Genomic DNA, 22,188 nt, shown 5'->3' on the forward strand with positions numbered 1-22,188 from the left:
CCCATATGACTACTGAACTATTACATCTAGTTTTGAGTATTAAAATGTCAAAGTGCTTTAGAAAGGAGCACCAGTGACAAGAGATAAAAGCTTAATTGCTGTTTGGGAGTGAATGTACATTTCTTTACAGAGTTATTGAGGATTATTTTTTTTAGCATACTTTATATAGACATACCATTGATTTTTAAGATGTTTGTCATTGGTTTACAATAATTTTGTATTCCACACTATTAATCGTTAAGGTACAAATTCAGTTTGAAGATATATTTACTTATTTATTTATATACAAGAATATTCCCTTGGATTTTTGCGATTACATAACACTGGTGTTCTTACATTCTTGCAAACCCACTAACACGCATTGCGTTTCCCGCAGGTCTTTAATCTAACTAATAAGGCAAGATTATTAATAGGTACAATGAAGCAAAATTTGAGTTCAACATAATAACTACAATATCAATTAATGTAAATTATTACACTGGTGAAGTTGCATGTCTTAAGTACAAGTAATAATATTGGGGATTAGTGGGTAGCACAAGATAAGTGCGAGTTTGAAGTACAAGGTAAGAAACTATGATGATGCAATTACGTACTTTTTTGTTATACTTTTGAATAAGGCATAAGTTGGACAATTTTTTAATTCATTAGAGAGCGAGTTCCATAGAGTACCTTTATTTGCATCGAGTGTTTGCACAGATTTAGTCTGATGCTAGGAATATCAGAGATATTTATTTCTTGAGTTCATTTATTTCAAGAGCTTCGTCTTGAGGCAAAATTCAACGCTTAAGCCATATTGATACTTTGTCCACAGAGCATTCTCTCTCTCAAGTCATATACACTGATGGTTCCCTACACCGACCCACAGTTGCAGCTGGAAGTGCAGTTTTCCTGACAATGGGCGACGGCTTATATTTTGAGTGTGGAGTCCGTATAAACAACTGGGCCTCTACCCTTCAGACCGAATTATTTGTCTCGCTTCTTGCACTGTAATGTGTACAAGTCTCCAAATTTGATACATTAATTGTAAGTGACTCTGTATCATCTTTAATTTCTCTCAACTCTTTAAGACGTAACTGTAACATGCTCGTGTCTGAAGCTAGACACAAATACAACAAAATTTTTAATGATGGTAACAGAGTCCATTTCATGTGGTCTCCATCTCATGTTGGCCTCCGAATGCATGATAGAGCTGATGAGTTAGCCAAAGAATCTGCCTTGAAAGGAGAAATTAAGTATAACTTTGGATTGTCAATGAGCAATCTGAGAGCAGCAGTACACCGAGAACTTCAACAAAATCTTGTAGATCTGAGGCAAAGTGAAATTGACACCAGTAATTCCATCTATCATCATACTATCATATAAGAGGAGCCACACATCTATGGATCATCCAATAAAATCAGCAGACTTCTAGATGTTACTACTTCTCGGCTTAGATTCGGTTACAAGTATCTCTGGGAATTTTCATTACCTGCTGATGTAGACTTGACCAAATGTAAACTGTGTCAACAAAAGTATTCGCACATTCGCAGCGGGGCGTCTAACAGCTGGGTGGACAGCATTTCGGATTCGTAGTCCTGACGTTCCGGGTTCGATCCCCGGTGGAGGCAGAAACAAATGGGCAAAATGTTTCTTTCACCCGGCCCTGTTACCTAGTAGTAAATAGGTACCTGGGAGTTAGACAGCTGCTACGGGCTGCTTCCTGGGGGTGGAGGCCTGGTCGAGGACCGGGCCATCTCAAGATAACCACCCTCCGTCACTATGTGATGGAGTGCGTAAAGATACGTGAATTCAGAGATAATTCAATAACAGATGCTCCAGATGTGTGTAAATATTTCATTTATATGATCTACTACCAGAAATTTTAGCCAAAAATCCCCAGTTTGCTAACTGTAGGTAGTAACTAAGTGATTGTAACCTATCCACCGCTGCCCACTGGATGGGGGGCGGTGTGCAGGACAACCATATCAATTGTGACACTAGCTCTCCACATATGTCAGTTGCTTAATTTAGAAACTGTACTTGTGGTCGATCTCGAACCCACTGATGTTGTGACTATGTGCATTGAATTTTGTAACTAGCTCATCAAGATTGTAACTTGCTTAGCTAAATGAATTGTGGGGTTCAGTCCCTGAGCCCATTATGTGCCTCTGTAACCCTTTCCACTACCGCCTACAGGATGGGTATGGGGTGCATAATAAATGCACTAAACTATCTATACTGGTGTGGTGTTCATGGGTTCAGTTACATCTATCAAGGAAGAGTTTCAGATAAGGATTAACATTAACATTTAACAAGGGTTTTGTACATGTAAATAGGACAAGAGAATGTGTGAAGGGAGTGAATGTTTAGCGTGTGTTGGGATTTAAAGAGAGGAGGCAGTACTGTACAATATATACAGTGTACTGTATATTTTATATTCTGTACAATACACACACACACATACACACACACACATACACACACACACAACTAGGTGAGTACAACTAGGTGAGTACACACAAACACACATATATATATATATATATATATATATATATATATATATATATATATATATATATATATATATATATATATATATATATATATATATATGCAAACAAGCCTGAATGGTCCGCAGGCATTTGATAAAATACTATGCCCAAGATTGCCATCAGAGTGCCGGCGGGCTGATGGGCAAATATGTTGCCCATATGTTGATGGGCAACATATATATATATATATATATATATATATATATATATATATATATATATATATATATATATATATATATATATATATATATATATATATGTTGTACCTAGTAGCCAGAACGTCGTACTCGGTCTACTATGCAAGGCCCGATTTGCCTAATAGGCCAAGTTTTCCTTATTATATATATTTTTCTATTTTTTTCTTATGCAATTAGAAATCTGTCCATTTCATTATGTGTAAGTAAATTTATTAAATTTGAGATCAAATTAACGTAGATATATGACCGAACCTAACCAACTCTACCTAACCTAACCTAACCTATCTTAACCTAACCTGAACTAACACAACTAAGTCAATAAATTATGTTCCTAATATAATATAATAATAATAATTCCAGTAAACTAATTGGAATTTTTTTTTTGAAAATAAAGAAAATCACTCGGCCTATTAGGCAAATCAGGCCTTGCATAGTAGGCCAAAAAGTGCGTTCTGGCTACTAGGTACGATATATATATATATATTATACTGGTAGCAGGTTTTCATTTATATATGTTTCATTGAATATGACTGCATATTCTGTATTTATTATTTTCTTGTTTAGGGCTTCTATCCCTCTGACTAGTGCTCTAGTATGTTGGTTTAATTGGAAGAGGATTTCTCCAAGTCATCTTCGTTCGAGGTGAAGAAATAGAAATAGATAAAAAGATAAAGATAAAGAAAAAAGATAACTGTAGAATGTATTACACTTATTATTAAAATTACATTACATTGTTGTTATACTCAATCTAGAAGTCTGCTGATTTTATTGGATGATCCATAGATGTGTGGCTCCTCTTGCATGATAGGATGACGATAGATGGAATTACTGGTGTCGATTTCGCTTTGGCTCAGATCTACAAGATTTTGTTGAACTTTTTGGTGTACTATTGCTCTCAGACTGCTTATTGACAATCCAAAGTTATACTTAATTTTTCCTTTCAAGGCAGATTGATTGGCTAAGTCATCAGCTCTATCATGCATTCGGAGGCCAACATGAGATGGAGACCACATGAAATGGACTCTGTTACCATCATTAAAAATTTTGTTGTATTTGTGTCTAGTTTCAAACACGAGCATGTTACAGTAATGTCTTAAAGAGTTGAGAGCAATTAAGGATGATAAAGAGTCACTTACAATTAATGTATCAAATTTGGAGACTTGTACACATTTCAGTGCAAGGAGCAAGGCAAATAGTTCGGTCTGAAGGGTAGAGGCACAGTTGTTTATACGGACTCCACACTCAAAATATAAGCCGTCGCCCATTGTCAGGGCAACTGCACTTCCAGCTGCACCCGTGGGTCGGTGTAGGGAACCATCAGTGTATATGACTTGAGAGAGAGAATGCTCTGTGGACAAAGTATCAATATGGCTTAAGGCATTAAGCTCTGCCTCAAGACGAAGCTTGAGCTGATCTCTGGAAATAAATATCTCTGATATTCCTAGCATCAGACTAAATCTGTGCAAACAACACTCAATGCAAATAAAGGTACTCTATGGAACTCGCTCTCTAATGAATTAAAAAATTATCCAACTTATGCCTTATTCAAAAGTATAACAAAAAAGTACGTAATTGCATCATCATAGTTTCTTACCTTGTACTTCAAACTCGCACTTATCTTGTGCTACCCACTAATCCCCAATATTATTACTTGTACTTAAGACATGCAACTTCACCAGTGTAATAATTTACATTAATTGATATTGTAGTTATTATGTTGAACTCAAATTTTTCTTCATTGTACCTATTAATAATCTTGCCTTATTAGTTAGATTAAAGACCTGCGGGAAACGCAATGCGTGTTAGTGGGTTTGCAAGAATGTAAGAACACCAGTGTTATGTAATCGCAAAAATCTAATGGATTATTCTTGTCTATAAATAAATAAGTAAATATATCTTCAATCTGAATTCGTACCTTAATGATTAATAGTGTGGAATACAAAATTATTGTAAACAATTGACAAACATCTTAAAAATCAATGATATGACTATATACAGTATGCTAAAAAAAAGCCTCAATAACTCTGCAAAGAAATGTGCATTCACTCCCAAACAACAATTAAGCTTTCATCTCCTGTCACTGGTGCTTCTTTCTAAGGCACTTTGACATTTTAACACTCAAAATTAGATGTAATAGTTCAGTAGTCATATGGGCAGGACAGTAGGAGGCTACCAGTAGACCTCCGGGGCCCACACCACCTCCCATGGAGGGCTGGGGCTACCAGTCGACCTTCTGGGCCCACACCACCTCCCCATGGAGGAAGGCGGCTACCATTAGACCTCTTGGGCCCACGAACGCTACGTCCCCATGGAGGACAGTGGCTACCAGTTGACCTCCCAGGCCCACGCCACTTCTCCGTGGAGGACGGGCCGGGCTACCAGTCGACCTCCCGGGCCCCCCACCACCTCGCGCTGGAGGACGGGGGCTATTAGTCGACCTCCCGGCCCCACACCACCTCTTGCCACCGTCCATGATTACTTCGGGAATGGACCAGTCGGAAGTCTTGACACTTGAGCAGCATGAAGTAGGGCCAGAACACCTGTTGTCTGCTCGTCTGGCTCAGGTCACCTGTTTAATATTAATATTAAAGCAATTGTGTTTGTATTACTAAAAATCTTATTATAACTAAGAAAACTAAATATTTATAACAAATTAGGCAGACAAGGGCATAAACAGCAGTAAGAGAGAATGTGATCAGGTCGAGGGGATGTGAATTGTCATATAAAATAATAATAAGACGTGTGAGAAACTCAAGAGAGTTCAAGGTTGGTGATGAAAGGTCAGCACTATAGATAAGGTGAAAACAGTCTGGTTGAACAAAATTCTACTAAGTAAATAGAACCAGACTTATATTACCATTGCTGCACATGTACTGTCATCCAAGAACTAAAATTTGTAATAAAACACTCCAGATAGATCTCTCAGAATTCTGGAAAAAGCACAGTCCTAATATTCCAAAAAAGAGGACTGACAGGAGACACTAAATTATCCACCAGTCTCAATGACGAGTATTTCATGTATAATAATGGAGAATGTAATTGTGATGAGAATAATGGAGCACTTAGAGGGGATGAACGTTCCAGTGAGAGGGATGTATGGATTTTGAAGGGAAGAGTCATTATTGATATACTTGATCGAGTTCTATGACAAGGTTACTAAAATACAATAGGAACAAGAAGACTGGATAGATTGTATCTTCCTAGATAAAAAAAAATAACTGATAAGGGTTCCTCTTAAAATGCTGGTGTACAAGATAGATAAAGAAGCTGGCAAGACTGGGTAAGCGAGTAGTGAAGGACAAGACGGTCTGACAGGTGGTGTCGTGGTGCAGAAATGTGACAGGTGGGGTCCCCCAAGGTTCGGTTTAAGAATGGCTGCTGTTCTTAATTTTGCGAATGACTTACCTGAGGGAGTGAGCTCGTACATGTCGATGTTTACAGACAACACAATAATGAGGAATGTAAAAACGAGAAGAATATAAAAATTTACAGGAAGACCTTGACAAACTCCAGGAGTGGTCAGACAAATGGCTGACAAGAGTTCAATCCCAACAAGTGTAAGATAAACTAAACTATAAAGGGAAGACAAATTCATGAAATGAAGAGACAGAATGATTTGGGAGTGGATATAACTTCATCACTAAGACTAGAGGCACAAACAAACAGGATAACATCAGCAGCATATGGAACACTGGAAACATTAGAACATAATTTAAAAACCTAAATAAGGACTCTTTCAAGATAATCTATGCAGCCTATGTTAGATCATCACTTCAGTATGCAGCACCGGTCTGGGATCCTCGCCTTGTGAAACACAAAGCCAACACCAAAAAAATACAGAGGTTTGCAACAAGATTAGTGTCAGAACAAATGGAGCAGATAAAGGGAACTAAACGCCAAAGCCTTTAAAAGGAGAGAAAACAAGATTATTATAGTTGCAGTTTGTCTGAGGTCTCAAGGTCGTGACCTTGATCATGCGCCCGTCAGCTACCGCGGCTGTTCATGGTAGGTTGTAGTAAATGTTGGATTACATGAGAGTCGGGTCTAGTAATACTGGCAATGAGAATATATGTTAAAGACAGAGACTATGTCACTGATGTACGTTCATTCTGGGGGAACAATTCTTGTAAAGCCAAATGAAAAATATAAATCTAAATTTATCTGGCCACTGATGCAGTGGTCAGAGTACCAGTGCTGTTCATGGGGGAGACCCTCGCTGATCTGGCTTCAAATCCTGAGGGGGTCATAGTGTTTGAGGTTATATATATATATATATATATATATATATATATATATATATATATATATATATATATATATATATATATATATATATTGTGTGTGTATGTGAATAAATATAAATATATAAATACAAAAATATAAGATTATTGCATGAAAACGTTTTTTGTGGACAAAGTAAATGAATCAATATATTTACACTTGAAATTTATATGATGCCTTTAATCCATAATTATACTGGATCCACAATAGAAATTTACTTCAAACTATTATTATTATTTTTATTCACAAAAAATCTAACCTTTGAAAAAGTCATCATGAACTTCCATAGCGATCTGCTTGATGTTCCTGAGGACGTGTGGAGAGTTAAGGAGCATATCCTGCAGGAAGTCCACCTCCGACAGCTCCACGTCCAGCTTCACGTAGTCGATCACCTGACCCGCGAGTCCCAGCTGGTTCACCAAGTTCTCGAAGCGATCCACCTGAGGAAAGTTAAGAGATGGTGAATCATTCAATAGTCTTTCTGAATGATTTCGTGGCAATAGTCGACGATATTTCGTGGCAGCAAATATGTTAGTATGTAGTGGTGGGAGGAGGATGGCAGGGTGAGACATGCCGCCACAGCGACCAAGCTGAGGGTGGCAGGGTGAGACACGGCGCCACAGCGACCAAACTGAGGATGGCAGGGTGAGACACGGCGCCACAGCGACCAAGCTGAGGATGGCAGGGTGAGACACGGCGCCACAGCGACCAAGCTGAGGAAGGCAGGGTGAGACACGGCGCCACAGCGACCAAGCTGAGGATGGCAGGGTGAGACACGGCGCTACAGCGACCAAGCTGAGGATGGCAGGGTGAGACACGGCGCCACAGCGACCAAGTCACGACTCAACAACCATCACAAACACAGACCAACTTCTATATCTTCCACAACATAATTTATTTGTGTTATTTTCCCATTAACAACATTTATCATATAATTTTATCACAGTAAAATCCTTTTTTTTTGTTCAAAATGTTATATGTTTATTGTTTCTTTTGCCAAATGTCATAATTTTGTAAGAAAGTTTGCAAGAAAAATCTCTAAATACCTTTCAAAGCGGTAATAACTTATTCTGAAATAGTTATTTAACAAAAAAAATATTCTGATGTTTGTAACCTCAAAATTATAAAAAATTTTGTAATAAATTTTCCATTAGAGTAAGTTAATATATTTAAATTTATATTAAAAACGCATCCTGTTTAGATAGTACGTTTTGTAACTAAGTGGATCTTCGTACATATATTGACATTATAGACAATTACATAGTATAATTTAGTACTATTCACTTTTTTGAGTCCGAAAAAAATGAAGTTAAAAAACAGTTAATTATTCCTAGGGCCTAGTATAGCACATATATGTACTAATATTAGGCCTCAGATAGCGTGTATCAGACCTAAGATGGTTAGGGGTTGGTTAGGATTGTTGTTGTTATAGATTCAGCTACTCGGAACAAGTTCCAAGTAGCACGGGCTATGGTGAGCCCGTAACTTACCTGGCACAGGAGCGGAGCAAGTAGCACGGGCTATAGTGAGCCCGTAGTGAACTTACCTTGCACAGGAGCGGTGGCCATAGATTAGGATTTATCAGCAACATAAATCTAAAACCTTCTCCGGTTTGTTCAAATCCAATAGTACCAAATTCTACTTTCTATTTGCTCATTACGTCACTATATATGTAACGATGGTCCCATCGTTACTGTAAGTACTATCTAAACACAAGGATGAGTTGTTTTAAAAAAAAAGTGAAAAATGCCTTATCTTCTTTATTGCACATTTTCGACTTCTTAATAAGGCAACTCACCCTTCTCATGGCCCAGCTGTTATCCATACCAATCTTCTTGGTGCCCTTGTAGTTAGCGATGCCCACGGCCTGGAAGCGAACGTTGGCGGACCGTTGGTGATCCTCCTTACCCATGGTGGGGTCGAATGCGTACACCTGTCAACCCAAAGATGGTGTTTAAAACAGTTAGCCCAAAAATGGGAGGTTAACATGTTAACCTAAAAATGGAAGCTTAACCAATCGACCAAATAAATTTCAATTTATTTATATGCAACTATATTAACTCAAGAATTTGAACTAATATCCGAGGCATGTATGTTCACCTGCCCATCCAACGAGCTTAAATATAGATATTGCTCACCCCCATCATGGTATATTTAAAAACGGTGTAAGCATGTCATACTAATGGTTTAGTTAACAGTTTTTTACACTTGTCAGCCAAGTATGTCAGGGTTAACAAAGGATGAAGCCAATATATCGTACTCCCTTATCCTATGGCGCGACACATTCTTGTATAATTTTGTCAAGGCTATACACCGAACGCTTATGTATTTTGGTATATAAAAATGTGTGTAAGAACCCCAAACTCAGCGCTATGGGGGGCTGAAAGATGATAAGGCATTTCATATAGAAAATTCCAGCCCATCCTCCTATTTTGTATAGTAATTATTTGGTCAATCGTTCAAAAATAGAATGTTGAATCCCCAAAAGTTCACGTATTATAGCATGAATTAGCTCAAATGCATACTAAAAAAGTGGAAAAGTAATTCAAGAGCCTAACCTGTCCAAGGCCTAATATACATTATCTTAGGCCCGATATAGTACATATATGTGATATTCTATACCTAGGCATGTTCAAGCATTTTTGTATTCCATATTCAAAATTTAGTAGTACAATTCGTGTACGTCTTAGCTTTAACAGTGTTCTCGTAGGAAAGTGATGACTCCATGATGTGAGGCGAGAATCTGATCGTTGGGGGGCGTTGGAGTTAGGGCGCCATGCTGCACCCAATCAGACACGAGATAACGTATGACGTCAATTTGGTAGCCAATAGCAAGGCGTCAAATTTTGAATGCTCTCCAGGAGGGAGGCAGAAGACGCCAGACGCGTCACTGACCTACAGGACGACAGCAGGCGAGGACAGGGAAGACAACCATCCTACAAGTGAGTTACCTGACGTAGGCAACAAAAAACTATAGTTAACAAAGCCTGGGAGTACTTCAGACAGACTGGAGGGGGTGTTCGTTCATTTAGGGCACCGGTTCCTATTGAGAGGACCAAGTAGAGGTGAATGATACGATCAGGCCTACCCGCCAAAGCCGTAAACGCCAAAACTCTGCTAATTTTTAAAGGAGAGCTGGAAAAAAAATGCAAATGGGGGGGGGGACCTTCGACAAGCCCCCGGCTTGTCCTCAACGAGGCTACTAGTGTTAATGGCTCTCAGGTAAATAAACTCATACCTGTGGCTTATAAATTTAACAAATTGACCACAGGATCTCAAAAATAAACATACGCCTACACATATTTAGAATTAAATCACGCCTACACATATTTGATTAGTTATTAATCTCAAAACACTCGTTAATAATAAATCAATCTAAAGTTAACTAGTGTATCATGCCGAAAGATCAGATAGTCAAGTGTAATGTCCCTACTTGCAAATAGTGTATTAAACTTAAAGGTATATAAGTGTATAATATGGAAACGTCAAACTCTACACTTTAAAGAATGAAGGAAAACAAAAAAGTTATTCCTTTTTATCATTTTACTAAATTTATATAAAAAATTACCTATTTTAATAAATTATTTTATAAAAAAAGGCTGGATTCCAGAGGCTTGAGGCTAGCCTTATTGAACTTTGCAGGGTGACTGTTGTGTGTTAACAGACTGCCATATGTGGGTTGGAGTCTCCGTTCTGAACCCTTATTATGAGGTTTGGAGCCGAGGTTATCTTGAGATGATTTCGGGGCTTTTAGTGTCCCCGTGGCCCGGTCCTCGACCAGGCCTCCACCCCCAGGAAGCAGCCCGTGACAGCTGACTAACTCCCAGGTACCTATTTACTGCTAGGTAACAGGGGCATTCAGGGTGAAAGAAACTTTGCCCATTTGTTTCTGCCTCGTGCGGGAATCGAACCCGCGCCACAGAATTACGAGTCCTGCGCGCTATCCACCAGGCTACGAGGCCCCTCTTACATAGTTTCATAATATAATATTACAGTATTCAGATATTGACATGCAAAATGCATGTTGTAATGGCAGATATGCATTACAACATGCATATCTGCATGTTGTAATGCCTAAATGACAAAACCTTTTGGGGTGGACCCAGGCATCACCGGGTACCCCATCCAGTGCTTCACAATATCCATTGTAACAATCGCTCACCTATAGTTAATTTTCTATAGTTAGCCATTAACAATCTTTCAAGAGAATGGGTCCATGATGTCATCATAACAACAAACATATTTAGACATCACATATTATTTAAACAGTCTAGTGTTTAAACTTAATAAAAAAGTATTCACTAGGACTGGATATAATCAGCAGATATACTATAAAACTGAAGCTTGCCTCTCTAAGACAGTAGGAACCAAGAAATATTGGAACGAGAGACGCCTGAGGGAGGGAGGCGGCCAGTCGTTGTGTACAAAAACAAGACTCAAGAATGCTTCTTGTAGAGAATCGCGACAAGCACACCTCGTCATAGACTCCAAATTATGAGTCTACCAACCGAGAATTGCCACAACAACCTTACGTTAACAACAGGAAGTGCTAATTATATCTCTACAGTATACAAGTGATGTTAGAGCTCTTATTCATTGTGTAGTATTTGCTGATATGGTTAAGCCGCTTTGAGTGGTTTTTAGTTAGTTTAGTTAGCTTTGAGTGGCTTTGGGTAACTTCAGGTAATTAGATGGACCCCCCAAGCTAGGGTAAGCCTGGCCTTCTCGTTTCATAATCCCCATTTATTACATGTCACACCTGTATTATATATGTTTATGGAGCTATTGTTATAGCCCATTCTTTTACAGGTAAACTTGTGATCTGGAGATGCTAGTTGACCTGACTACTTGCAAGAACTGTGATGCTTACATGCATGATCTAGCTGCCCCTACAGACGCCATTACATGGCCCAGCACTTAGACCACATGTGGCCCACCTAACACAGATGTTGGAACAGCTCACACTGCACAATCAGGCCACATCAACCTCCCAGATGAGAACCCATAACTTTTTACTAACCCCGTGGTTTACAATACAGTAGAATGTAGTATTAACCTTACACTGTAGTCTAATCCACCATATGTGGTATAATTTAATTGAAATTAATAGTAAATGTTTATGGCTTATTTATCTCCACCAATGTGGGATAAGCTGTGCACATTCACCACAAAACCCCAACTGTGTGTTAAAGTAAAACCTGGCAGACTGAATTTACATACCGGCCACTATATGAAGTAACAAAAAAATATAAAATAAATAAAAAATACAAAATAAATATTCACTAATTAAAAAGCACATACTGCCTGCTAGGATTACTCCACACCTCATCCCATCTTAACCACATTACTCTTAACACCTTCTAGCAGAACTGCAGAAACAGATATGACGAGAACCGCCACACAAGCCTTTGCTCAAGACGTCTCACTCGAGAAGAACTCCACTAGCAGTGGATGCTGGGCATAAACAATTTAAGGTGCATATATAGGGTAGCAGTACATTGCTGTGTGTACCTAAGTTCGCTAATGTAAACTCAGGTACACACCTGTTGGGAAAAGTTACTCAACTTGGCAATAGCATGAACTAGCAACTTTGGTAAACCCTGTCTGGGTCAACCGTGCTCTTAGCAGTAGACGAAAGGTAATAAGTTTGTAGCACCAGTACGTAGATGCCTGGTATGTACTAGCGACTTAACGTATTCTGTCAGATACATTTGTACCTCCGCCTAGCGGTAGACACGGATCTGACTTGGAACCACTGGCTAAGCAAGCAAGCAAGCAAGTAAACAAAGAAAAGATTATTTCAGAGGGATGATGTGTTAAATGAAAGTAGGTTAAAGAACAGTTTGTGAAGAAAATTTTTTTTTTTTTTATTTGAAGGATCAAAGGCTTAACTTTGAGTGGTCTGTTTGGGAAAAAAACGTGCTTTTTGGTACTGGGCATCACCTTCACCGTGCACACAGTGGTGCGTGATACACACATAACGGTACACTTGTCATTGTCATATCCATTCTCAATTATACAAAAAAAAAGTTGTTAGGTCCACATGTCCAGGTGGAGGCATTTTTTGTGTATTTGGATTGTGGAGATGGGTCGTGTATTGTGTTAAAAAGATTGTGTGTGTTTCAGAGTCTTTGAGTATATCATTGAGAAGTATTGTGGTGTTCATGGTGTATAGTTACTTTGTTTATTTGTTTTTCTGCTGCAGTTTTTCCAGTATGTATTAAGTGATTGTAAATTTTATTTGATAAAGGCTTTTACTGATAGAGAAGTCTTTTAAGTGTGTTGAAGATCTATGATGAGTGGGAGTATGAGAGGTTTGTGTAAGTGATTCTTCGTGCATGTTTATTGAGTATCTTAGTCTACATAGTTGATTTGTGTGCCATATGTTTTGGGGTAACTTGTGTTAGTTTTCTCAAGTTTTCGTCAAATTTTACTTGTAGTAAACTGGATGCCGGTGAGACGCGTAAATCGATGTAGGAGATCGTGAATAGTTTTTGTGGAATATTCTCTGCGTATTAGTGGCTATAAGCATAGTTCTTGTCCATCGATGAATATTAAAATCTTCTTGTATGTATGTACTTTTGCTTAAACAAAAAATATTTTATTATTAGTTATACGAAGTTTGTCATTTTTTTACTTTGGATACACCAGTTTATTTCAATTTTGTGATTCTGTCGATTTCGTCTTGTGCTTTGTGACTAGTTATCTATTGCAAGCTGATGCAATAAAACCCATTTCCTAATGTGGGAAGGGATGGAAGTGTCGGGGCAGGAGTTCAGCTGGATAGTGAGGTCGGGTGAAGTTGCCTCATGCTGGTTTGTAACAAAGTACCGCCTCTAGTCCATCATGCCTAACCTTACAGCGAGGGGTAGAAATAGCCTAAGCTACTCTATCCCTTTGAGATGTATTTTTGTTCTTGTCTCAATAAACACACTTGAACCTTACAGATAACCTTGTGGGCTTGTGTATCAATAGTTGGATACATTACTCATCATCGTCTCTCACCTTGCAGCCATATTTGGCAAAATCATCCTCAAAGGACCATTCGTTATTGACACCGAAGGAGAAGACGATACAGTTGCCGGGCTTAATGTTGAACCTCTTGTCCAGACACACAAACTTGGCTCCGTCACCGGGAGCGGGCGGCTTGCCTCCAAACTGTACCTGTGACGCAAATGACGCAAAAGTATAACAATTAAAGCTGGACAAGTCCCCAGAACCAGACGAAGTGTTTTCAGGGTCCTCAAAGAACGTAAATAGCTTAGGTGCCCATGTCTTGAATTCATTAATAAATCACAGGAGTCGAATAAAGTACCAGAGTTGTGGAGGGTTGCAAATGTTGTGCGGAATTTTAAGAAATGAGATAGATCACTTGCGTTGAACTACAAGCCAATTAGATTAACATAATTGCAGGAATATTACTACGCAAAAGCCATTTGTTTATATTTTGAAAAAGTTAGATTGATAAAGATTCGAACGTGGTTTCACTTATATAGGGTTGCTCGTGTTTAATAATTTTGCTCATTCTTTTCTGGTATATTTCAGCTGATGGTGGGAAGGATTTCAGCATTTAATATCTTGATTTCATCAAAACCTTTGATAATGTCTCAAGGAAAAAATTCGTTAGAAAGTTAAAGCCACAAGGTATTAACTTTTGAAGGGGTGTTCTACAAGGGCATGATTTTCAAAATGACGTCAAATCTGATTTAATATTTATATGTAAATCCTGTAAATTTAGACAGGATTGACCAGAACCTTTTGAAATTTGCAGACAATGCAAAAAATAGGGAGGGAAATAAAATCAGAAGATTGAAAATCCCTACATGGCGATCTAGATAGGCTTATAAAATTTACGAAATATTATCAGATAATGTTTAGTGCTGAAAAATATAGGGCTTTGAGCCTAGGAAATAAGTTACTGGATATAAGTAGGACAATTTCGAAATTGCTAAATCTGCATGCGAGAAAGACCTGAGAATCATGATTAGTAACGCTCATGAGGTAAAAAGTCAATGCATTCAATGTTGGGTTTGGTGGGTTGCTTGGCTTCGTACGTTTTAGCACTTGGTTTAGGTTTAACAAAGGTTTGGTGCTATAGGTTTAGCACTTTGTATTTTGTACGTTGTGGCAAATCAAGACAACACGCTGTACTAACAGTAACCGACATAGTCATGTAAACGCCTCAAAACGCAACAGATTATATGTGCTGCATATGTCTAGTAATATGCACATTACTACACACTAAACCACTGAAATGTTATAAATAATATTACCACTAAAATATGAAGTTACTGAACAGGTAAAAGAGTTTACTTCTTATGAGTGCGTTTTACACGGCTGTAAACTTTCCACAACTGCTACCACTCTTGCATGTAACTACATCACCACAGATGTAAATTGCTAATGTAGGACGTTTTTATAGCACAAGTGGTTTATTAGACTATTGATATGTACATAAAAACTTTTTTTGCACAGTTTAATGTACTCGGGCAGCTTCACAAAACAATTACTTGCTTAGATAAATGAAATTTGGGGTTTGGGTTCTGTGTCCATTATGTTTCTGTAACATTTTCCACTACCGTCCACGGGGTGTGTATAAGGGTGTGTATAATAAATTAAAATCAAATACAAGAGACTTACCATGTTAATACAATTACTCTCTGTGTGGTGGAGATAGGCTCTATACTGCTCGATGGTCTCCAACCCCACAACACGACACTCGTTGGCAGACTTCTTGACCGTTATCATTGACTCTGTTGATATCAATATCTTTACTGCATCATTCAAATAAACACACCATCAAAATTTTACTAGATTAATAAGCACTCGCAATATAAAAAGATGACATGGCCAGGTGAACACATTTGGTAAACAATATATTAGCTTATTTAACGCTTGAAACATCTCTTAATGAATTATCCCCCAACGTAAAAATGCTGAAGAAATCTTTGGATAGTTTAGAAACATTGATCAAAAGATTCATCATGTTCATCCATGAACTTGGTTAACTGAAAATTTACAATTTCCCCTGCATGTGATGCTCAGAAGCCTACTCTAGCTAACTTTTCAAGTCTTCTGTAAATTATATTGAGACTGCTCTCATAGACTATATATACACTAGAAGGGGTGCCCAAATCGGTCTGTTTCTTACCCCCCTTACCTTCCCTTCCCCCTTCCTCTTCCATTTCCCATTTCCCGCCTCCATTCCCCTTCTCCCTCTGTCACTCGTCCCCTTCTCTTCCCTTTTCGTCTCCCTCCACCACAGACATAGACATATCAATATATAGATATAGAGGAGAAATACTATGGAGCTGAACGAAGATCGAACCAGTGTCCTGGGTAATCGCGACGTACGTCTTAACCCATGAAATGCGAAACTGGAGGCACCAAGTTTCGTACGGCCTCCAGGTTCTTAGCGGATCCGTGTGGATCCCAGGTTGTGTAACTGTTATTACTAGTGTGCTCTTGAATTGTGACGCTTGAGTTGTACAAAAGTAACGTGTGCCTAGGAGAAGAACCCTGGTAGCAGTCACGACCCACTTAGTCAAAGATTGGGGAAAGATGTACACGTTCGTAAGTGCTTGCGTAAGTGCTTTCGTGAATCTGGCCCCTGGAGGGCCTGCTGTATTATATGTTTTGCACAGAACAGTGGGACGTTTTACGGGCTCACCATAGCCCGTGCTACATGGACACTTCGTTCTGAGTAGCTAAATCTAAAACAACAACAACAGTGGGACGTTCACTACATTAAACTACCACCACATTATATGAATTAACCCATAAGAGTAACCCCCAGCATGTTGTAGTCCATAGGTTAAGACAAGCGTCTGGGGTTACCCTGGACGCTGATACGATCCTCGCCCAGCGCTGTAGGATTTATCCTAGATATATCCCGGTATTGTGATCACAATGTGTATTGATATTTCTCATAACGAATAAGAGGAAAACTTACCGCTACTCGCAGGCTTCGGGTTTGCAAAGAGGTGGAAGTTGCTGAAAGAATTGGCGAAATGTCAATGATTTACAATGATTGCTGTCATCCATCATTGTATTGTGCATAATGAGGATATAATACATATAATGAACGTTCATGGTCAATATAATCAGCTTCACGCGGCGGTCGTGATCAACATGACCTACAAAGAACGTCGCTTTTCGCTCGTATGCGTTACATAAGGCCAAAAATTGTCGTACTGGAAAATGGTAGCGGCTCGCCAAAGTGACGTACTGTCCCGTTTTCTGTTTTGGGTCCTATGGTAGGTTAGGAGGTCACTTTACGGTCACTTTACATGACCGTTCTCTTGGCGCTAAGAAACCTCAGGAGGACGGGCTGCACCCACAGCCGTGCGGTGGTACTTTATTAATATTATTGCTTATACAGAAGCAGGTATAATGGGTTGTAAAACTACATTTTTTCCCCCTCTCAAAAATTGGCTGAAGAGTGTGAAAAGTTTATATAATCGTTATATAATATAGCCTCCCCAAAATCTGTATTCCATTGACTTCAGTGTAGGTATAAACTAACTCTCTTATATAATAACAAGTTACACAATACCACCTATTCAATTAAGAGCTCACGGGATAAGAGGAATTGTTTTATGCCTAAAATTCATAATTTTACGAATTATTGGTTTTATAATAGCTTAGAAATGTCTAGTAAAGAAAAATAAATATTGTCAATAAAAACTAGATTGGATAAGGTTACTATCCAGGAGGGCTAGAAGGATGGTACTATCCAGGAGGGCCAGGAGGACGGTACTATCCAGGAGGGCCAGGAGGACGGTACTATCCAGGAGGACCAGGAGGACGGTACTATCCAGGAGGGCCAGGAGGACAGTACTATCCAGGAGGGCCAGGAGGACGGTGTTACGAATCTTACTAGGATTCTAACATTACTCTTGATGCTTATATTACTTTATTGCCTTGTTCTATAATTAATATAATATCCAGTTGGATGATATTAGATTATTGTATGTTATATATTGTAGCATGCTGTAGTGTGCCTGAGTTGCATTATATTGTATGAGGCTTTTGTGCAAGTATTTTCATGTTGGTTTCTCCGTGTGGGGGGTTGACCATATTTGGATGTGGCCAGTGTGGGAACTTGATGTCAAGCGAGTGTTTATAGTTCAACCTTGATTAATTCTCGTTATTGTTTGCCAGTAAATTATATTGAGCAATGTAACAGTATTTAATACTCTTAAGATTAATAATGATTTGAATATTAGTACTACATTTTGTTAGTAGAATTTCCACAATAGTTTATGTGGCTGTTTAGTTGATATTGTGGTAGGATGCCTGGCCTGGGAACCGACGCTTGGGCAGAGGCATGGCAGAGTTGATCGGGAGGAGTCATGTATTTTAAGTCCATGGTTATTGTTATTTTAGCTAATACTCGGTTAATTCTCTGGTTAGATGATTGTACATTTATTCCATTAAATAGTTCATGTGCTGGTGATATTGCTCAATAAGGAGTTTGTATTATATTATTGCATGCTAAAGAATATTTTTGGCTATTACCTGTACCATTTAATTGTTATGTTTGTCATCCTTAGCGTAGATATATTGTTTCCCCAAGTTATGCAGTGGTTTATTCCTTTACCCCTAGACACCTGTTGGCAAGGCCGATTTAATATAATTAATCACTGCTGGGAAAGAACCGTACTAAGTCTCAAGGGTTGTAACAGACGGTACTATCCAGGAGATAGTATCGTCTTGTTTTTGTTTATGCCAGGAGATAGTTTTTGATGTCGGCATACGTCGCGCAGGGACTCTGTTCCTGGGCAGGTGACCGGACGTGGGTCTTCCTTCTTAGGATGTCATCTTCTTCGTCGTCTTGCTTCTTGTAGGTATGGCGATGCATTAGAAGGTGCAGGAGAGCCCTGGAGTAAGAAGTCCTCAGGGCTGTAAGTGTTGTCCCGTTGGGGTGGAGATGGTGGTGCTCCCACTGTGATCTCTTGTTCCGATGCGTCTTCGGTATCCGGTGAGGTGGCTGTTGAAGGTTTAGGTGTATGTGGTACAGAGGGAGTGGGTCTCTGTGGCTGTGGAGCAGAGGTTGCACGGACGGTGGTAATACTTCCAGCGGGCGCACACATAAAGTGTTTACGTCCGCAAGTTCGTCGGGTTAAACGTTGATAGCAGGTGTTGCAGAGGGAGAACCTGGCTGCTGGACTGGGGGTCACGTCCACATGTGCTACAGGGACGGTGATTAATGCGGGAATTCATGGACATCCAGTCAGAAGTGTTACTATCCATGTATATGTCCTAAACAGAAAGTGACTTATGGCCTAGACTACTTACCTAAACAAGCACCTGCCTCTGTTCTCAGTCTACAGGGAAAAGTGCTTTCAAACCATTTTAAACGACCAAGGTTTCTAATCTGTCGTTGTCAACGAGAGCACAACAGACAACGTCCATTGAAGTGAGTTGTCTGGGAAGAGTAATAGCTATGCTGATAACTTTACTCGACCACTTACAACACTTCATCTTTGAAACTATGCGTGGAATGCGTTAGGGCACAACTAGTTTGTCCCCGGGAATTAAGATAATTAGAACTAATCAGAGGCTACTGCTACTGCCACATACCAGTTGACGAGGCCTGATTGGTTTTCCTTGTAAGGGCAATAAGGCTAGGATCCGTTTTTTTTTATATAACCTGAACTGAACATACGACACCCGTATCAAGCCTTATTCCAGGTCAAGAATACTTCCTGTTATAGTGTATTTGGTTGATATTCTGGGACACAAATACACCTATGACTTAAATTGTTCAAGCCTAACCGAACATTTAACCTCCTACAGGTATTGTTTCTTGATGCTTGTCGTGCACCTGTGTGTACTCACCTAGTTGTGCTTGCGGGGGATGAGCTTTGGCTCTTTGGTCCCGCCTCTCACCTGTCAATCAATTGGTGTACAGATTCTGGAGCCTATTGGGCTCTATCAAATCTACATGTGAAAGTGTGAATGGAATCTGCCTCCACCACATCACTGCTTAATGCATTCCACGTGTCCACATTACTGCCAGCATGTGTGTCGCGCACCCGTGTGTGTGCGTGCGTCGCCCACCTGTGTGTGTGTGTGCGTGTGCTTGGCGCACCTGTGTGTGTGTGTGCTTGGCGCACCTGTGTGTGTGTATGCGTCGCGCACCTGTGTGTGTGGGTGCGTCGCGCACCTGTATGTGTATACAGTGCAGTATATTATTATATTACAGATTCAGTAGATTACAGTAGATTCACAAGATTACCAGCGTCAGAAGAGTTATTTTTACTTTCCTAAGCGGGTAGAAGGGTGGAACCCTCATCCACTGAAGACCTCGGTCATGTTCAATTTAAGTTCAAGTACGTTTATTGAAACAATAAAATACATCTCAAACGGATAGAGGGTATTTCTTAGGCTATTTCTACCCCCCCCCCCACTCGGTTATGTCTCTCCTTGTTTTTGCGTCTTTATGGAATGTAGGCTGGATACCAGAGGGGGTCAGTCTGTGTAATATCTTAGGGGGGGAAATAATTGTGTACTATGCAATACGATGACTAGAACTGGATGGACAAATCCACAAGGGCCGTGACGAGGATTCGAACCTGCGTCCGGGAGCATCCGGACGCATCATAGAACTGGATGGCATAGTCTAAGTGCACCTCACCAAGGCCACATATATTTGGAGGACGATGTTTTTGGATTTATGGCAGACTTATCTGGTCATAAATCCAAATATTGTGTTGGCTGTGTTACACTGCTGCCTAGGTCTGTTAATCATGATCCGGTCTCCTTTCGTAATGCTATTTTCTAGTATATGTATCATTTATTTGGTAGACGATGCAACTGTCATTTGCTAAGTTTAGGACTATCAACATTGAACTTCATCTGCCACTTTCTGCTCAATTCTGCAATGTGATGAGGTCTTTCCGGAGCTCCACAGAGTTCGCATTCAAATATATTATTTGTCCTGCACAGGATGAGTGCACAAAATAAGGAAAAGGAAGTGTAACGCGCAGAGAAAGTACACCCATGACTCGCCCTGGGAACCTCCTGGGAACCTCCTAGTAAGGTCAGCCTGTGACCTCAGATTCAGCTAGAGTTAATTGAAATATTTTCTGGCTCCTCCCTAGTCAGCTTGTTCCTGTTTATGAATAATCCTGATTGTCTTGGCAAACAACTTAATGGTACATCTTGAGTGGTTTTTCACACACCATGGGAAGCTGATGCCTTGATGTGCTGACAAACTATATAGGTGTGAAAAACACTTTCCTGTGTAGGCTGAACTAGCTGGGAACAGGACTTCACTAGACTTTCCCACAACAGTGCAAACGCCTTCCCCCTGATTCGGGGCATGACATAAGATTTTATATATATATACCCCTGTATGATAGGAGAGAGAGTGCTGGAGGACAAGAGGCAGTGTGGGCCACAAGTCATCAAGCGGGGCTCAAGAGATACTCTCCCAGGTTGTGGATCAGGACATAGAAGGTAATGTGGGTGATCTTTGATACTGTCCATGTAAGATTTCTAAATATTTGCCAGTAGGGACTTATAGTTGGTGAATAGCATATTTTGTTCTCAATAATCTCGTGTTAAACTCTCCATCTGTGTCCTTTGGAACCTTTCAATGTCCCTCCAATGGAACCTTTCAAACTCCTCAATGTTTAGTTTTGTTAACAACCAGCCCGTAATTAATGACAGTTAAAAAAAAGAGGACTCTGCAAGTCAAGCGATGTTTCTTGCCTCATTGCTTGATATAGCTAATGGAGAGGCAGGATGGTGGCAGCGTAATTAATTTGTTCCCTGTGTAGCTTTTCCTTAGAAGTGTACCATTGGTCCCCGGTGTAGCCATCAGTGGTTTACCATATGTCAGTTCATATTACGTCAAATATAAATAACCAGTGTTCAAGAACTAATATCCTTAAGACTTTACCTTTATCAATTTTTACAAAGTGTTACTCAGTGTATATTAGCATTAATCAGTATCGTCTAGGATACAATCTAATCTAGTGTACGATAGTGTAGTGTTACAGATGGAAGGTGCTCCAATAGATAAAGGTGTCCCTAAAACAGAAAATAGAGGAAGTCCTCGGAGTAGCTGGATGTTATCAGTGTCGCCCAAAAGGGGGGGGGGCAGTATTAGAGATAATCATATTCTTAATCTTTATGAATGATTTACACAAGGACAGTCATTC

The 22,188-nt window shown here is 39.5% G+C and overlaps 1 protein-coding gene across 1 annotated transcript in view; it reads right to left on the reverse strand.

Moving 5' to 3' along the window:
* Positions 1 to 3,426: 3,426 nt before the first annotated feature.
* The window catches only part of LOC138369768 (uncharacterized), a 22,305-nt gene continuing 3,543 nt past the window's right edge, over positions 3,427 to 22,188 (reverse strand). Inside the window, exons 3-8 of the mRNA XM_069333292.1 lie at positions 16,968 to 17,008; positions 15,656 to 15,768; positions 14,021 to 14,179; positions 8,814 to 8,948; positions 7,275 to 7,455; positions 3,427 to 5,303 (exon numbers count right to left, since the gene is read on the reverse strand). Of these exons, the coding sequence (XP_069189393.1) occupies positions 5,164 to 5,303; positions 7,275 to 7,455; positions 8,814 to 8,948; positions 14,021 to 14,179; positions 15,656 to 15,768; positions 16,968 to 17,008 (769 nt within the window). The 3' untranslated portion in view covers positions 3,427 to 5,163. The remainder of the gene's footprint in view (positions 5,304 to 7,274; positions 7,456 to 8,813; positions 8,949 to 14,020; positions 14,180 to 15,655; positions 15,769 to 16,967; positions 17,009 to 22,188) is intronic.

Source organism: Procambarus clarkii, chromosome 29 (genome assembly GCF_040958095.1).
Source record: "Procambarus clarkii isolate CNS0578487 chromosome 29, FALCON_Pclarkii_2.0, whole genome shotgun sequence".
In the NCBI taxonomy this organism is placed as follows: Eukaryota; Metazoa; Arthropoda; class Malacostraca; order Decapoda; family Cambaridae; genus Procambarus; species Procambarus clarkii.